The 24,648-nt window shown below is 41.7% G+C and overlaps 1 protein-coding gene across 2 annotated transcripts in view; it reads left to right on the forward strand.

The window, feature by feature from the left end:
* Positions 1 to 487: 487 nt before the first annotated feature.
* dpysl4 (dihydropyrimidinase like 4) overlaps positions 488 to 24,648 on the forward strand; it is a 37,673-nt gene continuing 13,512 nt past the window's right edge. The window contains exons 1-7 of one of the 2 annotated variants that reach the window (XM_072557662.1): positions 488 to 916; positions 11,019 to 11,107; positions 18,103 to 18,287; positions 19,392 to 19,562; positions 23,486 to 23,547; positions 23,636 to 23,716; positions 24,457 to 24,525. In XM_072557662.1, the coding sequence (XP_072413763.1) occupies positions 572 to 916; positions 11,019 to 11,107; positions 18,103 to 18,287; positions 19,392 to 19,562; positions 23,486 to 23,547; positions 23,636 to 23,716; positions 24,457 to 24,525 (1,002 nt within the window). In that variant the 5' untranslated portion in view covers positions 488 to 571. Of the gene's footprint in view, positions 917 to 2,323; positions 2,592 to 11,018; positions 11,108 to 18,102; positions 18,288 to 19,391; positions 19,563 to 23,485; positions 23,548 to 23,635; positions 23,717 to 24,456; positions 24,526 to 24,648 lie in introns of those variants that run through there. The other variant, XM_072557663.1, reaches the window with a different exon arrangement.

Here is a 24,648-nt window from a genome sequence, read left to right on the forward strand (position 1 = left end):
TCCTGGAACGTCTCCCATCAGCACCAGAGTCTCTGAACAGCTCCTCTCGCTCCTGGCTCCAGAGGGTCGAGGCGGTTTCTCGTTAAGAGATAGAGTAATGCAGGAAGTGGGGGCGAGGCACAGGCGGCTGACGCCTGTCCTTTCCGCCACACCACTGACCTGCTACAAGTAACTTTAAAGAGAGGCAGCGAGAGAGAGAGAGAGAAAGGCAAAGAGTTTGAAGCAGAGGGATGGAGTGAGAGGCAGGGAGAGAGAGGCAAAGAAATGGGGAAGGCAATAGAGTGAACGGCAGGGAGGAGAAAGACAGAGAGACAGGGAGAGGCAGAGAGAGAGAGAGACAGAAGGGTAGATAGAGAGACAGGGCGATAAAGAGAGAAAGAATTATAGAGGGACGCAGAGAGAGAGTCAGGTGGAAAGAGGGATATAGAGACGGGGGAGGGGGGGAGAGAGGCAGAAGGAGGGAGGGGGCAGAGAGAGATAAGGAGGAGGGCGATAAGAGAGAGGCAGACAGTGTGTCCACAGTCCAGCCTGGTGCAACTGACCCATAGGATTCCCATTGCTGACCCTGACCATGGCTGGAAAGCAGCTCCGGGTTCCGGAGGACGAGCAAGAGGACCTGCCGGTTTATTTCGCCAAACTGGGCACGAGCAGCCCCAAGCCCCGCCAGAAGTACGGGGGCATGTTCTGCAATGTGGAGGGCGCTTACGAAAATAAAACCATCGACTTCGACTCATTGAGCGTGGGCAAGCGGAGCGGCCGGAGTGCGGGCAGGAACGAGACGAGCCAGGTTTCCCTGGAGTCGGACGGGCGGAGTGAGAGCGGCAGTGATCTCAGTGAGTTGTGCAGTCTCTCTGAGACCGGGGATCACTCACCGAGACTGCACGCAGGAAGCTCTCTCCCCCAACAACACACACAGGTAACAATAAATACATCACTTCTCATCTAATGTGTCAAATATCTGAGATCGCGTGCATGAAATTACCGACCTTATAAAACTGGAAAATAAGTTTATAAATATGAACACGGGAATATATGATTTCAAATTAGAATTGAGATGGACCCCAGTTGATATTCGCCTCTCCGGGTTCCATTATATGTATATAATATGTGACTATACGCTGTGAAATTGATCACTGAAACGCTTTATCCCATACATGCAGCTATTTAGCTTTTAATGTTAGCCTGGCAAGACCTTAGCTTTCCTTCCGGCTTTATTATTAGAAGCCAAAGTTTCTGTCCCATGTCTGTGTTTTAATATTGGTGTGGAGACTCTGATGGTCCTCCTTTTGCTCCCACTGTCTCGGCCCATGAACTTTCTCTGCAACTTCTGCCTTGTGATTCAGGAACATTCAGCGAGGGCCCGAGTTCCTGAGTCGAGTCTATTACAGCACCACACCACTGTGGAAGAAGTGGCAGGATACCGCTATTCTGTGTGTGTGTGTGTGGAGGGGCGGGAGAGAGACTAGGACAAAAGGAATTCAAACACCGCCTCCACGTGTATGTGACTGATCCCCACCCAGCCTTCATTACTGTCGGTCAACTGTCAGATTGTGGACGGAGCCGTTTGTGACAGAACGAGACTCCCAAAGAGATTCTGTATCTTTCCATCTTTATTGATCATCCGGTACATACCATAAACCAAAGGAACCGCATAAATAAATCTCTCTCTCTCTATAAAAATCAGTGATGAGTGACATTTTCTGGAGTGGATGATGGATCAGGAGGGTTGGTTAACAATCCCAGAGGATAATGAACAAACACAGAGGATGTTTCCTCATTTTTATTAAACTGGGAGTCCTTAAGGTCTGATTGTCCAAAGACTATGATTGAGCCAGCGACTGAAAAAAAATCTAACAATAAACAGAATAAATAATCTAATATCGAACCATCTAAAATTATGTATTCACTTTTAAATCTTAGGATGATTCGCATTTTAATAAGTATTCTACTGAATTGACTGTACGTTCAATTTTTGCTTTAAATTAATACTTAAGGTGGAATTATTTTGCTAACGTATTGTCATCTATCGGTAAAGTCCTCTTTAAAAATGGATGGGTTCCCTGTGCAATAGTGGAAATTATTGCCAACAAAAGGCTGCCTATAGAATGTGATGGATTTATTGGTGGTGGGGGTGGGGAGGGGGGGAGAGATTGCTGCAGCCTCCACCCTGCACCGTCAAGGCTGCTGTTGGACTCTCCGATGCTGCTGAATGCAGGGGGTGGGGGGAGCTGGGAAATGCTAATCAGGGAGATGGTCTGGGATCTTGCTGGAGGAAGGGGGCGGGGAGCAGGGTCGAGGCGGTGCCAAGCCTGTGCTGCGGAGCTCTCTGAGCAAGCACCATTTTCAGCACCACCGGGAAAAAAGAGAGAGAGAGACACACATCAGAAAGCGACTCCCTCTCTGCCTCTACTCCCAACCCACCCACCCCCCCTTGATCTCACCGATCGTTCACTCGAGCGACAGCCGGAGAGAGGACAGCAATCAAACACACACACACAAAAAAAGCAGCGTCCAGTGGTCTGCATCAGAATCGGCCGGAGCTCAGAAACATGTTGTCCTACCAAGGCAAGAAGAACATCCCGCGGATCACGGTAAGGACTCGCCTCAGTGACAGTGCGGCTTGCACAGCCCCCCGGGGGATTTCTGTCTCTCTCTCTCTCTGTCTCTCTGTCTGTGGCTTTGAGAGTGAGATGAGTGCCGGAGCCTGTACAGCAATGTTTTCCTCTTAATATTATCCTCATCGGTCTGAAAATGGCGCCGTGTGTGTAATGAACGGCGAGGCTGAGAGGGGGCTGAGGGAGAAGGTGGGATGGAAAACAGGACGTGAACACAACACACACACACACACAAAAGCAGGATGCCTCTGTGTTTTAGGGACGGAGTGACCGCGCCGTCTTGAATGGACACATCCAGGGACTGCCCCATCACCAGCTGCCGGAGGGAAGTGGGGGGTGGGGGGGCTCCAATACGCACTAAAAGCAGGTCACTCGCTCCCAAATTCTCCCAACAGTTTGCATTTTCAGTGTATTGCAGTGATTTCATTCTGAAGAAATCCTCAGCACCACCCACTCCTCTCCCCCAAAAAGTGCGTGTCAAGGCTTAGAAACAAAATCTGGCTGCAGTTCTTCCTAACAATAAATTATTGGGGTGTGGGGGACAGAATAAATCTCGACCAGTTGCTGCCCTCTCTAATAACCAAAAGAAAAACAAAATCCCCTTTCAGGTCTGATTGCATCTGAATTATTCACCTCTTTCTTTAAAAACAGAAAGACGGGAGAGAAAGAGAGGAGGGTGCGGGCATGCGCACTCACAGACCATTCATCCTTTCCATCTCGCCCCCTTTGTGTTTGCTGGGTTTTGTTGCAAAAAAACTGGGCGTAGTTGCTGTTTTCCAGAGAGGAATCTGCGGCCGCTCACCACCGTCTTTTGTCGATTTCTAGAGATGTAACTGAACCTGGATTGCCGGTCGGCGAACCGAATGCAAATGTTAAAGCTGCAAAAAAAAAATACCAAACCACAGTCCCGAGTATTCACACCCACCCTTTTCGTCTCGCGCCGTTGCCTGGAAATGTTAGGGAGAAATAATAATAAGAGGGGAGGATCAAAGTAATTACTGAATAACCACCCACCCTCCCCAAAGTCGTTTTCCGCCCTTGAAATGATAAAAGGGTGAAGGCAAAACTGAGGTTTGATCTGATAGCATTTTGCTCTTCTTTAGGTAACATGGGCCATTTTTTTTTTCTCAAGGAGGGGTGTGGTCCGTCTGTACTTACAAAGGGCTCCTTGTGTCACAAAGCGGTTGTACTTGCATGTTAGCATTATTATAAGAACCGTTCAAAGATAACGTACAACGACTGGGCTACAGAAGAAATAGATGGAAAAGCTCAGCAGGTCTAGCAGCATCAGAGAAATCAGTTTCAGGTCCAATGACCCTTCCTCAGAACTCAGAATTCCCACAGTGTGGAAGCAGGCAATTCAGCTCATCAAGTCCACACCGGCCCTCCGAAGAGCACCTCACCCAGATTCACCCCCTGTATTCCCCACACCCCTGGACACTATGGTCAATTTAGCATGGTCAAGTCACCAAATCTGCACACCTTTGGACTGTGGGAGGAAACTGGAGCACCTGAAAGAAACCCATGCTGACACGGGGAGAATGTGCAACCCCACACAGTCACCTGACGCTGGAATTGAACCTGGGTCCCTGGCAGCAGTGCTGACCACTAAGCCACAGTGCCACCCAACTCACTGGACCTGAAATGTTAACTCTGATTTCTCTCTGTAATGCAGCCAGACCTGCTGAGATTTTCCAGCAATTTCTCTTTTTGTTTTTGATTTCCAGCATATGGAGTCCTTTCAGTTTTAGAAATTGATGCTAGTTAGGATAGGTGATCGAAGGCATGATCCCAAGGATTTAGATTTTCAGAAGACTTTGGAATAAATGTGAATCAAGGCAGTGAAGCTTTGTGGGAAGTTGTGCTGGATGCAATAAAAGATTTTCTATCATTTGTAAAAATGAATGGGAAAGACCCACACAGTTGATCGGGGCCAAAGAATAAAGGGTGGTCCTTTGGTCTGGAAGTGATTTTAAATGTAGAACCAGATCCAGGTGAAAGGGGAATAAAAAGGCAGTTTTCAACTAACGCTTTCTGAAGTGGAGAGCCAGTGGCAAAACTACATGACTGGGTCTTATTATAGGACAACTCTTAGTTAAAGGATAAATTGGAATTTGTATAAATTGGAGCTGGGGACAACAACCTGTGGAATATGGATGAAGTTGTGTTTTCAAATGGATGATACATTCAGTGACAATGTTGCAGAAAGATGAGCTATGTTTTTGAAGGGAAAATTAACTCTTGTGATGAATTTGAAGTTTGAGGCTCAACCCAGGTTAAACAGAACAATGGGTTGATGCATCAAGCTCAGTCAGAAAGAACAGACAAAGTGTTTGACAACAGATGTATTTTCTGTTAGGAGATAAACAGGATAATTTTGCAGATGTAAAGTTTGAGATTTTTCTAGCTTCCCATGATTTAATTTCAGCCAAGACGTTGCCCAGAGCATCGTAACAATCTTGGAGTTAAATATGTAAAAGAAAGGGTGAAGTTTACATGGACACTACCCTCCATTTATGTGCAAGCATTTAGCCAAGAAATAGTAATAAAATAAGGATATTCTCTGGATCCTGTTGAGGGTAACTATTAGGGGTCATGGTGTGAAAACATTGCAGAAAAACACTAGTTATATTAGCACAAGTCGGAGCAAATATGTGTGTGTGAGATACTGCAGAGAAAAGCAAAGGATCAGCCTGAAATGGTCAGTTGTACAAAGAACACAGAAGTTGAGTCACAATGAGATAATGTTGCAATTAATAAAAAAAAATTTCATTGCGGACATCTGTAACAAATGGGAAATATCACTGAAGGAATTCAAACAGAGGGAGAGGTAAGCACTGAGAAAGGTGATATTAACTCATTAGAGATTCTTTAAGAGAATAACAAAGTTAGGAATAGGGATTCAATTGAAGATAGTGGAGGAGTATTCAAAGTGCATAGAGAAGTAATGAATAGCAATGGTTTTAAATATGAGGAAAATGGGGGTTATTGGAGAAGGAATATCTTATAATGTCAAAAAAAATGTAGTTGATGATTGAGTGGTCAGGTCTCTATCAGTATTGGGTCAAGGGAATGGGAGTAGGATTTGGTTATGGTAACAGACTGATGAGAGTAGGAGGAGCAATGAGGGAGACTTGTATGACTGGGGAGCAAAGGAGAATGGGTTGGGGGGAAAAGGAAAACCAGATGGGTACACCAAGTAGGTGAATGACAGGTTTTGAGTGAAAGAAATATATAAACTCCTTGTATTTGGTTTTGGAGGTAAGAACCAAAAAATGGGGAAAGGAAAGATGTTTGTCTGGAGAAAAGTCATTTAGGATTGACCTTGTCTCCATGAATATCCTGGAGTGTAGAGAGAGGGCTTGCCTGGAGGGGAAGGGGATATTTCATTCCATGGCCAAATCAAGCTGCCAGAATTTTATTGGTCTTAAAAGATGTGGAACGTTTGATATGTTTTTCATCTGCGTTACCTGCTCAGGAGATGAGATGCTGAAAAGTCAATTTTGGGGAAGATTCTGTATCTACCAGGACTTATCCCAAACCTAAGCAAATTTGATAATGGCATAAATTCAACTGCTGACAAATGAACAGGTAAACCCATAATACAAGTGCCAAAGTGGTGTGGAGTTCACTATGTCCAGCACATTAAAACCAGAAGATAACCCATAGTGTCTTAAAACATTGTTGCTCTGCCTTTAAGAGCCTCTGGGTCCAATGCTGACCCTCCCAAAATCCATTTGTTTAATAAGTTAAAATTGAGCCCTTTGAATTTACAGAGACTATAGCTACATGGGTGGGAGACATCTACTCTTGCATGAACCTGCTCAAAAGGATTCTGCAGAAATTTGTCCCCCTTTTTCTAATTCATTCCCTTCAAAACTACTTAGCTGAACTTCAGCACTCATTCCTTCAAATCAACATTAGCCATTTTACTCTAAATGCAGTACCTTAATTTGAATATGCTACTTTGACAGATATCATTTACAGGGAAAACTAAGTGATTACAATATTGTGCAGACGTACCAATAATGTTAAACCATTACTATCTGTGAGCAGACGATTACATCTTGGAATTTCTAAAAATTGAATGAACAGAACTGTAATAGATACTTTGTGTCAGAATTTCTTGCATGATACCTAAATATCTGTGAAAGCAATGTCACCCTGTTCCTGCTCTCTCAGCAGGGAGAGATGATTAGTGGCAGGTTAACCTGAGAGTTACTATGCCTCAGTTGTGGGGTAAAGTAGAAACTTTATAGAGACCCAGACAGGTACACACACTAAACTCACACTGTTGAGCATCACTCTGCATTTTAAGCCAACTGGGTGACCTGAAAGAGGCTGGCATGGATGAGTTGGAGCATAGGGTCTGTTTCTATGCTGTATAACTCTATGACTGTATAAGTGAGCAAACCAACCTCCACTAATTACTTCGGTATTGATTACCTAAATATAACCATTCATGATAAAGTAGGTATATCAGTGGGAAACAAAACAATACATAATTCCTTGATACATGTTGTAGGTTTTCTCAATTTTCATTTTTTTATATTCTTGTAATTAGTAAATCTGTTTAATTCACTCACAGCTCTATTTTTCTTAAGCAATACTGAAAACATTCTAATTAATCAGCAATGTATTGACACAGATTCCAAAGAATCTGACTTTCATCAAGTTATTAATTATTCAGTCCTTCGTTAATTTTCTCTGGCGCCTGGATGTAACCAGTAATTTTGGCAAAATATTCTTATAGTTTGTGGTTTTTAGTGTCTATTGTATGTTGCACAAATTGCCTTGCAAAGAGGCATCATAGAAGTTATGAAGGCAGAATGCCCTCAGACCCAATGTCTAAAACACTCTGAAAAGCTCATAAACAGGAAAAGGAAGCAGAAGAAAACATTGTGCTTGCAACTTCTCTTTGCTGTGCTTTTACAAGAGATCTCAACCCAAAAAAAACTCTCCTTACATTAACAGATGTCTCTAGATAAATTCATATCCTCTGTACGAATGCTTTCAGCTATAATGACTTCACTATTCCAAAATAAACCTCTTAAATCTGTTATTTGCATCAATCTGATAAAACCTGCTTCCAAACCATACCAAGCATGCTGAGGGTGCAAGCAACAACTGTCAGGAACCATATTTTGTAATCTGCAAGCATTGTACATTAACCTCAACAGACTCATATTGATGCTAAAGTGACTACTTTTTGAGGCTGGTACAATTGCACATTTAAAAGGCATTGGGATGTGTATATAAATAGGAAGGGTTTAGAGGGATTTCGGCCAAGTGCTGGCAAATGGTTCTAGATTGGGTTAGGATATTTGGTCAGCATGGACAAGTTGGACCAAAGAGTCTGTTTCCGTGCTGTACATCTATATGACTCAGTGACCTGAATGGGTTAACACAAGAATATAAAAAAGGGGTGCAGTGAGCCATTCAGCTCTAAGCCTGTCCTGCCATTCTATAAAATCATGGTTGATCTGCCCTGACCTCAACTCCCCTTTCGTGCCAATTCCTCACAGCCCTAAACTCATCGACATTTCAAACATCTTTCATTGATCTGGCTGCTGCAACTCTGGGTTTATAGAAGAGTCTGATGTATTCTCATCATAATAACAGCATCACCAATGCCCTATTCTGGACGGTATAGCTAGCTGCTTCCACAACATCAGAGAAAATGTTGGAAACCTTTCTCAGATAATAAAATTGACATGTTAATGATGTGTAATTAATTATCTCCACTACTAACAGGAATTCCAACTCCTATTAATAATGGAATATGCACCAGTGTTTGCTTTGGTATCCAATGGAAAGTCATACAACAGTGGTGAGTCATGGGAGCCAGTAGACCAGCATCTTGCCTTATTTTCCACTGTGAAGAGCATTAGAAGAGTGTGTTTTGATTCCATGTGTAGGTCATTCAATCATAGAGTCTCAGAATGAATCATTTCTAATTCTTTGGAGTTAAATCACTGCATAAGTATTCATCAAACTTCAGGTTTTGGTTGGTACTGTGCTACATTCAGAGCGAAAAGATTGTGAGATTTAAACATATAAAGTGGCTTGTAATACCAAACTCAATAGTAAGAGCCACAGTGATACCATATTTCTGAAGTCACATGAAACCAAAGCCTCTTTTATTAACTCAGGGAATATTCAAGGTCACATGATTTTATTCAAAGAGAAGTGTCAAATTCCTCTGTTGTCCTGGTCAGCTTTCCTTCTTCAATGAAAACCATTAAAAACTGATTAATTTTTTATTCACAAACAGAAACATAAATTGCTGGAGAAATTCAGCAGTTCAGGCATCATCTGTGGAGAGAAAGTAGCGTTAATGATTCAGGTCCAGTTATTCTTCCTCAGTTCTTATTCAGTTTTTGTTTCTGAATTCCAGCATCCACAGTTCATTTTGGTTTTTATTTTTTTTAATTCATTTATTTTCTGTTTGTGGACTTTGCTGTGTACAGGTTGGCAGCCTCATCTGCCCATCATACAGTAGTGCCTGTACTACATATATTAGTGCCTGTACTACATACAATAGTGCCCATACTACAAACAGTAGTGCCGGTACTACATACAGTAGTGCCTGTACTACAAAAGTATGAATGTGCCCATGATAAGATATTATGTAGTTTCATCTTCATTATTGTGTTGTTCTTCTAAAGGTCCAAAAATGCATCTAGACTTACCATTTTTGAGTACTTCATGAGAAGAGCAATAGAAAAATGAAAGGATGAGAAATTTAAAAACACATGCTTAAAATTGTCTATCAAAAATGGACCCTTTTTTACTGTTCCTTTTTTAAGAGACAAGTCTTTCCCCAGGTTATAGTTCAGGATTCTGAACAAAAATGAAATTAATGGGAATTGGAGATGGGGGAAGCCTCTCTGCTGTTTGGAGTATTACCTAGCACCAAAGAGGATGGTATTGATTGTAGGAGGTGAATCACCTCAGCTCCAGGATATTTTTCAAAAGTTCCTCAGGATATGTTGTAGATCCAACCAACTTCAGTGCCTTAATTAAGGACCTTCCTTCCAGCAAAAGATCAGAAGTAGGCATGTTTGCTGATGATTGTAGTGTTTGTGACCCTTCTGTGTCCATTAGCAGCAAGACTTGGACAACATGCAATCTTGGACTGATAAATGGCAAGAAACAGTCACACTGTATAAGTGCCTGTTGTTGACCATCTTCAGCGAGACAGAACCTAGCCATCTCCCCTTAATGTTCAGTAGTCTTACCACTGTTGAATCCCTTAACATCAACATCCTGCGGGTTACTATTCACTAGAAACGTAATTTGATGAGCCATATAAATACTATGAACCGTACTTGTGGTGTAGTGGTAGTGGCTCTACCTCTAGGCCATAAGACATGGGAACCGCTTAATTTAAAAATATCTATAAATAATGTGGCTACAAGAACAGGATAGAGATGTGAATTTTGTGATGAGTAACATACCTCCTGTCTCTCCAATTCCTATTCATCGTCTACATGACACAAATCAGGAATGTCATGGACTACTTGCCACTTGCCCGGACGAGTGCAACTTCAACAACACCCAAAAAGCATGACACCATCCAGGATGCACAGCTCAGTTGATTGACATTAATCACTTAAACATTCACACTGTGCACTACTGACACATACTGGCAGCAGTGTGCACCATTTATAAGCCTTGTTCAACAACATTTTCTACTCCCTCAACCTTGTGGAAGGACAAAGGGAGCAGACACATTGCAACTCTACCACCTGCATGTTTCCCTCCAAACTACACAGTTTGATTTGCAACTGTATCACTGTTCCTTTCTTATTACTGGTTCAAATCCTGGAACTTGCTTCCTAACAGTACTATGCGTCTACTTAAACCACAGCAGTGGTTTGAGAAGGAACTTGATCACCATCCTTTCAAGGACAATTCGGGATGTGCAATAAATGCTGGCTGAGCTACCTGTGCCTACATTCCATGAACAAATTAAAGGAAAATGATCTTCATAGTGATGTTCTCATTTATAAAGATATGCAAAGGTAAAGTCACCATAGTCTTACCAGACCATAGGGCTGCTCTCTCATTAGAATGAGACATCTACTGGTGGTTTAACCTGAGGCTTATCATGCCTCAGGTGAGGGGAGAGGGTGAGAAGGACAATCCTGCATGGTCAACTCAGCTGATGTGGGAATTAAGCACATGTTATTGGCATCACACTGCATCCAAGCCAACCAAATCCCTGGAATGAAGTAAATAACAATATTAAAGGAACTGTGGAGACTAAGACTGTATTCTTACTCAAATAATCTGCTTTAATGAACATTGTAAACTCACAATATTGATGTTTACAATGTTTTCTTCATCATTCAGTAAAAACACATTTTAACTGTTTAATTATTTAAATATTCCTTCCAGAGTGATCGCTTACTGATTAAAGGAGGGAAAATAGTCAACGATGACCAGTCATTTTTTGCTGATATTTACTTGGAAGATGGGATTATAAAGTAAGTTTGAGAATATTGCTTTAAAATTGTTTCTGTATGTGAATTAACAAATAGGTGAATTGTTATATGGTGTCCTAAATTGTTAAACAGAATGACTTGAATAGAGATCTTTGTATGTAACTCACTTAAGTTTCAAGTATTTTCAGTTCCAAGATCAATGTGGCTGAATTAATTATTACTTAGTTTAATCCTAACAGGATCTGTTATGATCTCGAGGCCCTCTTCTACATCTGCAACTTTTATTTCTCAACTCAGTGGTTTCTCTTAATGGAATTTATAAACTTGGGACACCACATGACAACTAATAGTTAGTCTCTGTAATACACCAAGACTTATGCAGCATTTTCTTATCACAGACTCAGATGTGAAATTCTTACCCTCAGCATTGCATCCTTTTTCACAAAGGCCAATTCAGACCTGACGGTGAATGACCAGTTTGCCAACAATTTGCATAATTTCACTCCTGAACAAAACATTGTCAATTTTAAGCTAGTGCAAGTGATTATAACATTAATAATGAGATATATCCAGAGGTGTCTGCAACAGATTGCCTGTATGAGTTACATTTTCTGAAAAAAAAAACCAGAAATCGCTGGAGCAACTCAGCAGGTTTGGCAGCGTCTGTGGGAAGAAAGCAGAACTAATGTTTTGTGTCCAGTCGCTCTACTGAAGACTCTTGAACATTAACTCCTTTTTCTCTCCTATCGATTTCTGCTTTTGTTTCAGATTGCCAGTTCTTTGCTAGGTTACATTTCTTCCTCATGGACCTACATGGATTCATCATGGACATCCAGTCCCTTTACACCTCCATCTGCCATGTCTAGGGCCTCCAAACCCTCCATTTCTTCCTCTCTCGATGTCCTCACCAGCACCCTTCCAGTGACACTCTTATTCGTTTGGCTGAACTGGTCCTCACCCTCAACAATTTCTCCTTCAAATCCTCCCACTTCCTCCAGCTGAAAGGGGTAGCCACAGGTACCTGCATGGGCCCCAGCTATGCCTGTCTCTTTGTCGGCTATATGGCACAGTCTATCTTCCGGAGTTACACTGGCACCACTCCCCACCTTTTCCTCTGCTATGTTTATGACTGCATAGGCGCCACCTTGTGCTCCCACGAGGAGGTTGAACAGTTCATTAACTGCACCAACATATTCCACCCTGACCTTAAATTCACCTGGACCATCTCTGACACCTCTCTCCCCTTCCTGGACCTCTCCATCACCATCAACAGTGACTGACACAACACTGACATTTTCTACAAACCCACTGACTCCCACCCTGCTTCCTGCAAAAATACTATCCCTTATTCCCAATTCCTCCGCCTCTACCGCATCTGCTGTTAGGAGGACCAGTTCCACCACAGACCACACCAGATGGCTTCTTTCTTTAAAGATCACCAATTCCCCTCCCACATGGTTGATGATGCCCTCCAGCGCATCTCATTCACGTCCTGCACCTCTGCCCTCGAACCCCACTCCTACAACTGCGACAAGGACAGAAGAGTCCCACCAACCTCCACGTACATCGCATCATCCTCTGCCATTTCCACACCTACAAACAGACTCCACCAGAGAAATATTTCCCTCTCCACCCCTTTCCGCTTTCCGTAAAGACCGCTCCCTCTGCAACTACCTGGTCAGGTCCACGCCCCCTAGCAACCCACACTCCCCTTCTGGCACCTTCCCCTGCTACCGCAGGAATTGTAAAACCTGCGCCCACACCTCCCCCCTCACCTCTGTCCAAGGCCCCAAAGGAGCCTTCCAAATCCATCAATGTTTCACCTCCATTTCCACACATGTCATTTACTGCATCCGTTGCTCCCGATACAGTCTCCTCTACATTGGGGAAACTGGACAGAGTGCTCCAGAGAACATCTCTGAGACACCCACACCGATCAACCCCACCGCCCCATGGCTGAACATTTCAACTCCCCTCCCTCTCTGCCGAGGACATGCAGGTCTGAGGCCTCCTCCATCGCCACTCTTTTACCACCCGACGCCTGGAGGAAGAACACCTCATCTTCTGCCTCGGGACCCTTCAACCCCATGGCATCAATGTGGACTTCACCAGTTTCCTCATTTCCCCTCCCTCTACCTTACCCCACTTTCAACCTTCCAGCTCAGTACTGCCCTCATGACTTGTCCCACCTGTCAATCTTCCTTCCCACCTATCCACTCCAAATCTACCCTCCACCCTCCTCTCCGACCTATCACTTTTACCCCCACCTCCATCCACCTATTGCACTCTCAGCTACCTTCCCCCAACCCTACTCCCTTTCCATTTATCTTTCCATCCCCAAGGCTCCCAGCCTCATTCCTGTTGAGGAGCTTTTGCCAGAAACATTGATTTACCTGCTTCTCAGATGCTGCAAGACCTGCTGTGCTTTTCCAGGACCACTGTAATCTTGACTCTGATCTCCAGCTCCTGCAGTACTCACTTTTGCCTACATTTTTTTCCCTGAATGGAAAGTAGTCATTACAATAACACAAGTAAGTAGAGAATTTCAGCTGCCCATCAATGTAACTTTTCCGTCAGTATATTTTGATATTCCTAGATTGTCTTTTTACACATAATTTCCCCCCCCCCCAAAAAAAAGACCTTTTAATCCTAAGTCATACCATTCGAGGAAGAAATGTAAATGGGGGATGGCTAAATACTTGAAATCATAGGTTCTTTCAATAGTCAAATACCTAATAGATTTTAAAAGCTAGGTTGTGTTTGAATTACTGCTATCTAATTCAAAGCAACATTCAAAGCATTAACAAAATAATTGATAGTTTTATATTGTCAGCTTCTCAAACTGGTGGATTTAGATCTCAGCTACGTTGCAGTAGGGTGGCATTAATGAGAGGTTAGGCATTTACCCAGAATATTCCCTTTCGTCTGCCCATTTTGGACAAATTAGCTGCAGATGACTGAAGCTAAACTGTAATTGACTGAAGTATTTCAAGACCTATAAAGACAAGTTACCAAAAGTACTTGCAAGTAAGTTTCTTTGAAGTGTGAAATATTTCTATCAGTACACAGATATACAATGATTCCTCTTATTGTAGATGTACTTCAATAAGTAGGGACTTTGTTTTAACTTCACAAATCACAACAACATAAAAATGATTTAGTCCGATTCCTAATTCAATTGTGTGCTCAAATGATAAGGGGCTATCTCTTGAAGTTAATCACTGTGTATATGTTTATGTATATGTATATATTGATTGAGAGTCACGTCATCTGTTGATGATGTCAGTAACTTTTGTTGAACTGAACTGTAACATTATGTACCTCTCTTTGAATCTAGATCCAACTTGCTGCTTTTATTTTTCAAATTATTTTCACCATTCTTTTTATTACTCTCTACTTCATAAAAATGAGGAGTGACTTTCATGGCATGTCATTTTTCACAACTGACTGTTACGATTAATGGGTTATCATTGTGTTTAAAAGACCTCTTTCTTTATCTTGCTTTGTCTCCATGACTATAATAACATGCTTGTCTCGTCGCACATTCTTTCCCCTGAGATTTTGGCAGTGTGATTTACACATCTTGGCATTAAAAGAATTGCAGCAGTGAGACTTTGTACTTTGTCACTTTAGTTGCTGCATTACAGGAGAGCCAGATGCTTCCTTTGGAGTGTTTCATTAGTCATGTAGGACTAAGTTAGGACTTCCATAATACACATTGCTTTTCTTCACCAAAACTTTCCCACCTTAAGTACGCCCTCTATTTGGTCATTAGATTGTACGTAATTGCACATATTGTTTATGCTTCAAGCTCTAATGTTGCAAACTTCTTGAACTCCAGTGTCAAGAATATTATTCGTTTCAATGCATTTTACCTCTGATTTGACATGATGAGAAATATATGTTATTAAAACTTGTAAGCCCTTCTTTTCAGTCAGTTCTACTGAATACCATTGTTAGCTCATTTATTTTAAATTAAGTAACAATGAAATAAAGTGTCCATGAAATGTCTTTTACAAACAAGATTAAGGAAAATCCCAAGACTTTTTATACGTATATAAGGAGCAATAAGGTAACAGGCAAAAGTGCAGGTCCACTCAAGCACAAAGGAGGGAATTTATGCGTTGAGCCTGAGGAAGTCCTTAACGAACAATTTGCTTCAGTATTTACAAAGGAGGATGACATGGTGAATTGTGATTTTCAGAAGGGGTATGTTGATTTTATGGGACTTGTCAGCATAAAAAATGAGGAAATGTTGGGTGTTTTTAAAAGCTTTAAGGTAGACAAGTCCCCAGGACCTGATTGGATCTATCTCAGGATGCTGAGGGAGGCGGGTGAGAAAATTGCTGGGGTCTTGTATGAAATCTTTGTATCCCGTGTGGTCACAGAGGAGGTTGCAGAAGAATGGGAGAAGACACTTTTGTTCCTTTGTTTAAGAAGGGCAACAGGGATAATCCAGGAAATTACAGGCCAGTGAGCCTTACGTCAATTGTAGGGGTATTATTAGAGAAGATTCTTAGGGATAGGATTTATTCACGTTTGGAAAAATATGGGCTTATTAGTGATATGCAGCATGGCTTTGTGCAGTGAAGGTCTCACAAACTTGATTGAGTTTTTTGAGCAAGTGACAAAGATGTTTGATGAGGGCATGGTAGTAGATGTTGTCTGTATGGATTTTAGCAAGGTATTTGACAACGTTCCTCATGACGTGCTGATACAAAAGATGAAGTCACATGGGATCATAAGTGAGCTGGTACTGTGGATATAGAACTGGCTGCGTATAGCAGTGGGAGGGTGTTTTTCAGATTGGAGATCTGTGACCAGTGGTGTCAGCAAGCCCTTTTGTTTGTGATCGATATTTACAAATGATTTGATGGAGAATGTAGGTGGCCTGATCAGAAATTGTTTGCAGACAACACCAAGATTGGGGAGCTGCAGACAGTGAGGAGGATTGCCATATCATACAGCAGGATGTAGATAGGGTGGAGATGGGCAGAGAAATGGCAGGTGAAGTTTAATCTGTCAAACGTGAGGTGATGCATTTTGGAAGGTCTAATGCAGGAAGGAAGTATACAGTAAGTTGCAGAACCCTTAGTAGCATCAACCAATGAAGAGATCGAGGTGCACATGTCCACAGTTCCTGGAGATTGGCAACGCAAGTGGATAAAGTGGTCAAGAAGTCAAAGAGCATGCTTGCTTTCAGCAGTTGGGGCGCAGAGTATAAAAATTGGCAAGTTATGTTACAGCTGTGTAGAACTTTAGTGAGGCCACATTTGAAATATTGTGTACAGTTCTGGTGGCCACACTAGTAGAAGAACGTAGAGCTTTGGGGAGGGTAAAGAAACAGGATGTTGCTCGTTTGGAGGAAATTAGCTGGGAGGAGAGATTGGACATTATTTTCACTTGAATGTTGAAGGATGAGGTGCGACCTGATATAATTTTGTAAACTTATGAGGCATGGATAGAATGGATAGTCAGAATCTTTTCCCAGGGAAGAAATGTCAATTACTAGTGGACATAGATTTAAGCTAAAATAGAGTTGTGGCAGGCAACCTTTTTTTCACAGAGGCTGATAAGTGTCTGGGATGCACTGCCAGAGGAGATGGTGGAGGCAGATATAATGACAATGTTTAAGAGGCATCTTGATAGATACACGAATAGACAAGGAATAGAGGGATACAGACCACGTAGAGGCAAAAGATGTAGTCTTGTTGGGCCCAAAGGCTTGTTCCTGTGCTGTACTGTTCTTCGTTTTTAAAGTTATGCCAATGGAAAATCAAAGGCAGCAGTGACTTATGACTAAAATTTCTTCTGCTGTATGAACCAAAATTAAAAATCTCAGCAGTTGGGATAAGGAGGCCTAAAGCCACATCCTCACTCTTGTTAGCACTTCCAAGAATCTTGATGTCTCCTGCCCGCACTCAAATTTGGTCAGCAACCCACCTTGTGTAGATGACAGTTCAGAGACTGAGCCTGGGAATCTGTTCGCCTCTCCTGCCCCTTCTCACCTGCCATTGAAGGCTGTCAGGACAGCGTGGTGATAACCCTGAAACAGTGACAGAAAAACCACTAAGTAGCTATTTGGAGGGACAGATCATTTGTGTCTCTCTTCTCCATTCCTGCCCACACCTTTAAAAAGACATGGCATTATCTGAGACCTAAAAGAAAACATTAGAAAGTCTCTTGTGGTGATTATGGATCTATTTTACTAACAATGTTGGCAGAGCAGTTGTTAACCCGTTGTATTGTGAAGAAACTACACTGCATTGATGCCTTAAATCACTGCAATAATTAAAATCCCAAGTATAAAATGTGTTATTTTCCTGGCAAATAACACCAGGTTCCTTTAATACAGCAGAAGTTCATCTGGGTGCCTGTCCACTAAAGTTGATAGGGCCAGTCCAGGAAAATAGGACAGGGTCAGGAAGATGAGTAGAAGGAGCTCCTCTCCAGGGGTGTATCCACCCCAGAAACATTTTTTTTTTGTCCCCAATATCTACAGCTAAGTAAATTAAAAATTGTTTTTTCCTGACAATGTACTGTAAAAAGTATGAATTCATGCAAATCAGGTTTGATCCTGATCTGTCAGACAATATAATGGTAAAGTTTCTTTGGCTCTGGAGTTCTTGTGGCTGTGTTTTCATTTCAGTTCTGCATTGATTTGATCTTAGCTTACTCGGTGAGTCACGGAACTCATTGGTTGTTAGGAGAGAAAGAGAATTATTTACTGTTCCATTCATACATTAGTTTGAACAATTTAATACAGTTTTTAACAGTGTGATTTTGGGAGGGATGAATGTGACAAAGTTTAGGGGAAAAATGAAAGAACAAGACAAAGAAGGAAATAATTGAAATTGATACTTTATCTTCTAAGTCATTGGAGCAGATATTTAAACAGTTAATAGAAAGCTAGAAAGGATGAAGACTTGGTGTTGTAAATCGAATTTGATTTGTAAAAGGCCACACTCAAGACAAATGAATGCTCCTTTTGGTACAGCATGGTCAAAAGCCTAACAGTTTGCATAATGACTTCTTAGACAACTTGGAGATAATCTGATTGTCCCTGGAGGTGTAAAGACAATTGAAGCCAATGGACAGATGGTTATACCTGGTGGAATAGACGTCCACACTCATCTGCAAATGCCATGCATGGGCATGACCGCTGCTGATGACTTCTACCAAGGAACAAAAGCTGCACTGGCAGGGGGAACCACAATGATAAGTATGAAACAAATAATTTTCTACTCACTGCAATTGATTCAAAATATGACTTTTTAAAAAAATCTAAAACATAAGACATTGAAGAATCTTATTTTCATCTGTTGGTTTAAATTATTTAGTCTAATAGTCTTATTAATATTTTCATAGATGACAAACAGTTGATGAGTTACAATACAAGAAATGGGAAAGAAAAATGCACCATGTATTTAAAGAGGATGTGATAGCACAGTGATGCCTTGTTGTAATTGTTTGCCTAACAATTGATCCAAGCCTCAAGAGACCAATTTTAACTTGCAAAATCAGCATCAACATCTCACAGTAATTAGATTAGGTTCCCTACAGCGTGGAAACAGGCCTTTCAGCCCAACAAGTCCACACTGACCCTTCGAAGAGTAACCCACCAAGACCCATTTCCCCCTCACTAATGCACCTAACACTATGGACAATTTAGCATGGCCAATTCACCTGACCTGCATATCTTTGGATTGTGGGAGGAAACCCACACAGACGCAGGGAGAATGTGCAAACTCCACACAGAGAGTCACCCAAGGCTGGAATCAAACCCAGGTCCCTGCTGCTGTGAGGCAGCAGTGCCAACCACTGAGCCACTGTGCCACCAATATTGGAATAGATTCAATTGAGTTGCTATCACATTAATAATGGATGAAACGACTGCAGTTTTTTGAGACTTGGCTCAATTTCTACTTGGCTCAATCCATTTCTACTTGGCTAAAATGTCTGCCTATTTCAGATGCAAGACTGCTTTCAATATACAAATCAGGATCCTTTTAGGACAAAGCTGGTCAGACTGTATGCATCCACTCTACTGCTGAACTTCACAAGGAAGTCTCTCCACTAACACAATATTTGAATTGAACGGAATTAGAATACATAAGCTGGTCAGAAAAATAATAACCATAACTGTATAGATGTTCATGTTACAGACAATCCTAATCCAATGACAGAATAGGTCTTGCATTGAGAAACACTGAGTCACAGGAAAGATAATGAGGCTATTTCGTATGAGAAATTACATGATTGAGACACAACATACACACTAATTCAAATTAACTGCATATGTTTATATCTTTGCTGTCTAATGTAGTGGATCATGTTCTTTCCGAACCTGAACCTGGATCAAGCCTGATTTCTGCCTATGAGCAGTGGAGAGAATGGGCCGACAGCAAGTCCTGTTGTGACTACTCTTTGCATATAGATATTACACGTTGGCATGAGGCTCTGCGTGAAGAGATGGAAACCTTGGTCAAGGACAAAGGTAAATTTCACGTTTTTAAAGAATATGTATATTTATTAAAGAAAAAAAAATTTCAAATGTTACTACAAATACAGAACAAAACAATACAAATTATATAAATAAATAAATAATAGCTCGGAACTAACCAAAAAAATTGACAGTCATAATAATAATAATACAGCTCAATGAAACATAATAATAGAGGCATAAATTTGTACGTATTCATGTGTTTGTAGTTCCCTCTCTCTGGATACCAGATTCATTAAACAGAATCATTATAGCTTTAGTAAGATGTTTGATAAGCTTTCCCATGGTAAACCATTAGAGAAAGTGAAGTCACATGGTGTACAGGGTGTTCTAGCTAGGTGGATAAAGAACTGATTGAGCAACAGGAGACACAGAGTGGTAGTTAAAGGGAGTTTCTCGAAATGGAGAAAGGTGACCAGTGATGTTCCACAGGGATCAGTGCTGGGGTCACTGTTGTTTGTGGTTTACATAATGATCTGGAAGAGAGCACTGTTGGTATGATCAGCAAGTTTGCAGATGACACAAAGATTGGTGGAGTAGCAGAAAGCATTAAGGGACTGTCAAAGAACACAGGAGAATATAGATAGACTGGAGAGTTGGGTGGAAAAGTGGCAGATGGAGTTCAATCCAGGCAAATGTGAGGTGATGCATTTTGGCAAGTCTAATTATACAGTGAATGGAAGAGCCTTGAGAAAAGTTGATGAGCAGAGAGACCTGGGAGTGCAGGTTCATTGTACCTTGAAGGTTGCTGCACAAGTGGATAAAGTGGTCAAGAAGGCATAAAGTATGCTTACCTTCATCAGGCGGGGGATTGAGTATAAGAGCTGGCAGGTCATGGTAAAATTGTTGGTTTGCCCGCATTTAGAATACTGTGTACAGTTCTGGTCGCTATCAAAAGGATGTGGACGCTTTGGAGAGAGTGCAGAGAAGATTTACAAGGATGTTGCCTGGTGTAGAAAGTGCTAGCTATGAAGAGAGGTTGAGTAAGTTAGGTATGCTTTCATTAGAAAAAAAGAGATTGAGGAGGGACCTGATTGAGGTCTGTAAAGTCATGAAGGGTATAAACAGGGTAGATAGCGATAAGCCTTTTCCCAGGGTGAAGGATTCAATAATGAGAGGTCACGCTTTCAAAGTGAGAGATGAAAAGTTTAAGGGGGACACATGTGGCAAGTACTTTACACAGAGGATGGTGAGTGTCTGGAACGTGTTGCCAGCAGAGATAGTAGAGGCAGGCACGGGAGATTTATTTAAGATGTGTCTGGACAGATGCATGAGTAGGTGGGGAGCAGAGGGATACAGATGCTTAGGAATTGGCCGACAGGTTTAGACAGTAGATTTGGATCAGCTCAGGCTTGGAGGTCGAAGGGCCTGTTCCTGGGCTGTAAATTTTCTATATTCTTTGTTCTTTGTATATAAAGGCCCTTATTAGTATGGCACACAAATCTGTACCCAAGTAGTTCAAAAAGGGCCGACATGTCTTATAAAAATTCTCAGTTATATGGTGCACCATACTTGTAAGAAAGTCCAAAGGGCTGTGTTCTATGACTAGCATATGCCAGCCCGACAGCCCCAGGGGCTTTTCAGGCACACGCTAATAGAATGTTCTTCCTTGCACATAAAGTGAGGATGCTGAAAAGCTTTTTTTTTGTGTGGATCTAATGGAAGTGTGTTAACAAGACCAAGAAGAAGAGGTACCGGTCCATCTGCACCTCCGTCCCCAAGACCTTCTCTATTTCACCTACTGCAGTGCTCCAGTATGCCCGTCATCTGTGGCAGGACCATAGACAATAAGTAAGAGTACCTGTACTCATTTTGCATTTAGGACACATTGAAGATGCTCCCACTTTAAATTTTGACAGGTGGGTCTGGAGCCAAGTGGAACCTGTGGAGAATTTTCAGTTGGAAGGCATGGGTCTTGTTGCAAATTGAGATCCTCCTTGCATTTTCCTAGATACCCTCCCATACTTCAAAAGGGATCTCAGCGTCCAGCTCCCTGTCCAGTACCTTATAGACCGAGGGACCCTCTCCCAATAGGTGATACATATTACTGATCTCAGTACTCAGCACCCTCTTCTCTGTGTCAGATCTATAAAGATCAGTTTGAAGCATGGTCTCTTTTTGTATAACATTTCTAATTTGAAAGAAATGAAAGAGGCCCCTACTGGGCAACTCGTATTTCTGAACCAACTGGTCAAAGGACATCATTATGTCCCCCTCGAATAAGTCACTGAGGCAAGACACGCCCTTAGCTGCCCATAATTTAAACCCCAAGTCCATCGTCCCTGGCTGAAAAGCTGGCATACCAACTATGGGCATAAAAAATGATGTTTTCGCAATATTACCCTCACTCTGATGCATTGCCCTCCACACCTTAACAGTATTAATTAATATTGGGCTATGGCAATATTCCTTAACTGTCCTCATTTTGTCTAAGAACAGCAAGCTAGTAAGGGGGCATATTGTCTGAGAAGCCTGGATATCCAACCATAATGAAAGCAGGATCTCCCGGGTCCAGTCATTCATGTAAGGTAGCAACAAGCTTTTTTGATAGTTTTTAATATTTGGGTGGTCCACTCCTCCCAATCTGTGGGGTACCTGCAGTTAAGTCAGTTTAACAAGGGATCGCTTGTGATACCAGATAAAGGAACTGAACCAGCCGATCAGTCTTCTAAATGCTTGCTTAAGAAAGACCAGAGAAAGCATTCACAGAGGATACAGCAAACAGGGCAGAATGTTCATTTTAATGAGGGCTAACCGACCTAACCAAGAGATCAGAAGCGCCTCCCATCTTCGAAGGTCTTGATTGACTTTGTCTAATAAATGGGCAGAATTGGTTTTAAAAGGCAGATCAAAGACAGAAGTAATGAATATACGTAAGTAGAGAAAGCCCTCCTGTGACCATCTAAAGGAAAATCGAGATTTGTCCTTAAGACGAGGCATTTTTGGGAGACCTCCCATGGGCATGGCCTCTGATTTTGTAAAGTTGAACTTGTAATCCGAAAAGCCACCAAACAAATTAATACATTATACCAAAACTGTTGGGTTCAATGAAAAGACAGGAACATTATCTGCATACAATGCAATCTTATGAGACTTTGTCCACACTTCTGGAGCAGATAATGTTGGGATCCCTACATATTGTCTCTGCCAGCGGTTCAATCACCAATGTAAAAAGCAACGGTGCAAAGGGACAGCCCTGTCGACTGCCCCTAAGGTATTGAAATTGCACACCATTAGTGAAGCAATTTCAACATTTTTAACCACTTCCAGAATGGAGACTAATCTGATTGTCCTGAAATGGCATTGAAATGCATTTCATTAGAACTCATAGATGTGCTTTCATTCTGGACTGATTAATTTTTCTCTTTTCCAATGCCTGAACTGTGTTATTCTTCAATACTATCTCTGAATATAATTGGGCAGGAGGTGAGCTCAACACCCATGAACGCAGTGTGAAAGTACAGCGATTAAAACAACATAACTTGGCCCATGAAGCTTCAGTTCTCCACAAATGAAACAAAATATTCTCATGTCCTGAAGTGAATCCAGCAACTGGGCATGAATGTGCTCCAGACTGTTCCGATTTGGCAAAGAAACCTTTAAAAATCACAATCCCCATCAGGCTGGCAAGTTTCCAAAGGAGCTAAATGAGCCCTTAATTGTGATAAGTGTTCTCATCTCTCAAGTAGCATTTGATTATTTCAAATTGTCTCAGAAGAGTCAGGATCTTGAGACAACCTCTGTGACTACAATTTTGGAATTACTACAAATCCTGCACTCATTTGAAAATCCAACCCGAGTAATGGAAGCACCAATGTGAAAATGTTTTCAGTGATGAAATATTGAAATCAACTGCTTATTGCAACTTATAATTTCTGCACAGTGTATGGCATTTTCACTATTTTATCTTCATCTAGGTATAAATTCATTTCTCGTATTCATGGCCTACAAAGACCAATATCAGTGCAGCGACTCACAGGTAATGCTTCAGGGATAATTAAACCATTAGCACTAACTATTTCGCTAAGGATGCTCCCTACAATATCAATGTCTGTTTTCTGTGACAGATATATGAAATTTTCAGCATCATCCGAGATCTGGGTGCTGTAGCACAAGTGCATGCCGAGAATGGAGATATCATTCAGGAGGTAAATTTAGAATATGATGATCAACTGTTCCTTAATTTCCTATGCCTTCCTCCCTAGTCCCCATGCACACATTTGACATGGCTTAGCAGAACTCAGCAATCACACACTATTTGGTTTCAGAACCTTACAATTCTTAGTGAAGAGGTTGAAGGGGATGCACTTACATTTCCATTACATTGTAATCAGAATGCACAAACATGTTTTTCTGAAATCAATAATGCTAAATTTTCTAATCTATGTGCACACCTAATTTTCCTCAATCCTGGAACCACTCTTGTAATTTTTCTGTAGCTTTACCATGAATAAATGAAATACTGGATTAGTGGTGCTGGAAGAGCACAGCAGTTCAGGCAGCATCCAACGAGCAGCGAATTTCAACGTTTCGGGCAAAAGCCCTTCATCAGGAATAAAGGCAGTGAGCCTGAAGCATGGAGAGATAAGCTAGAGGAGGGTGGGGGTGGGGAGACCACCCCCACCCTCCTCTAGCTTATCTCTCCATGCTTCAGGCTCACTGCCTTTATTCCTGATGAAGGGCTTTCGCCCGAAACGTTGATTTCGCTGCTCGTTGGATGCTGCCTGAACTGCAGTGCTCTTCCAGCACCACTAATCCAGTATTTGGTTTTCAGCATCTGCAGTGATTGTTTTTACCATGAATAAATGAAAGTCTGTCAAGATTATCAGTTCTTTTCCAGCACTAAAGCACTGCTGTTTGTAAATTTAAAACTTCCATCTGTCTTCAGGAGCAGAAACGGATGCTTGAGCTCGGAATTACTGGACCAGAGGGACATGTTCTTAGTCGGCCAGAAGAGGTAACACAATTTTCTGCCACATTTTGAAGTGATTGTATCAGGAGATTGTGTTTTCTAATTCAGGAAGCGTTTAGCTGATGGTCCAGAATTGAATACGGAAATGGTGACCCTGCTTTGGGAGCA

Source organism: Chiloscyllium punctatum, chromosome 38 (genome assembly GCF_047496795.1).
Source record: "Chiloscyllium punctatum isolate Juve2018m chromosome 38, sChiPun1.3, whole genome shotgun sequence".
NCBI lineage: Eukaryota > Metazoa > Chordata > Chondrichthyes > Orectolobiformes > Hemiscylliidae > Chiloscyllium > Chiloscyllium punctatum.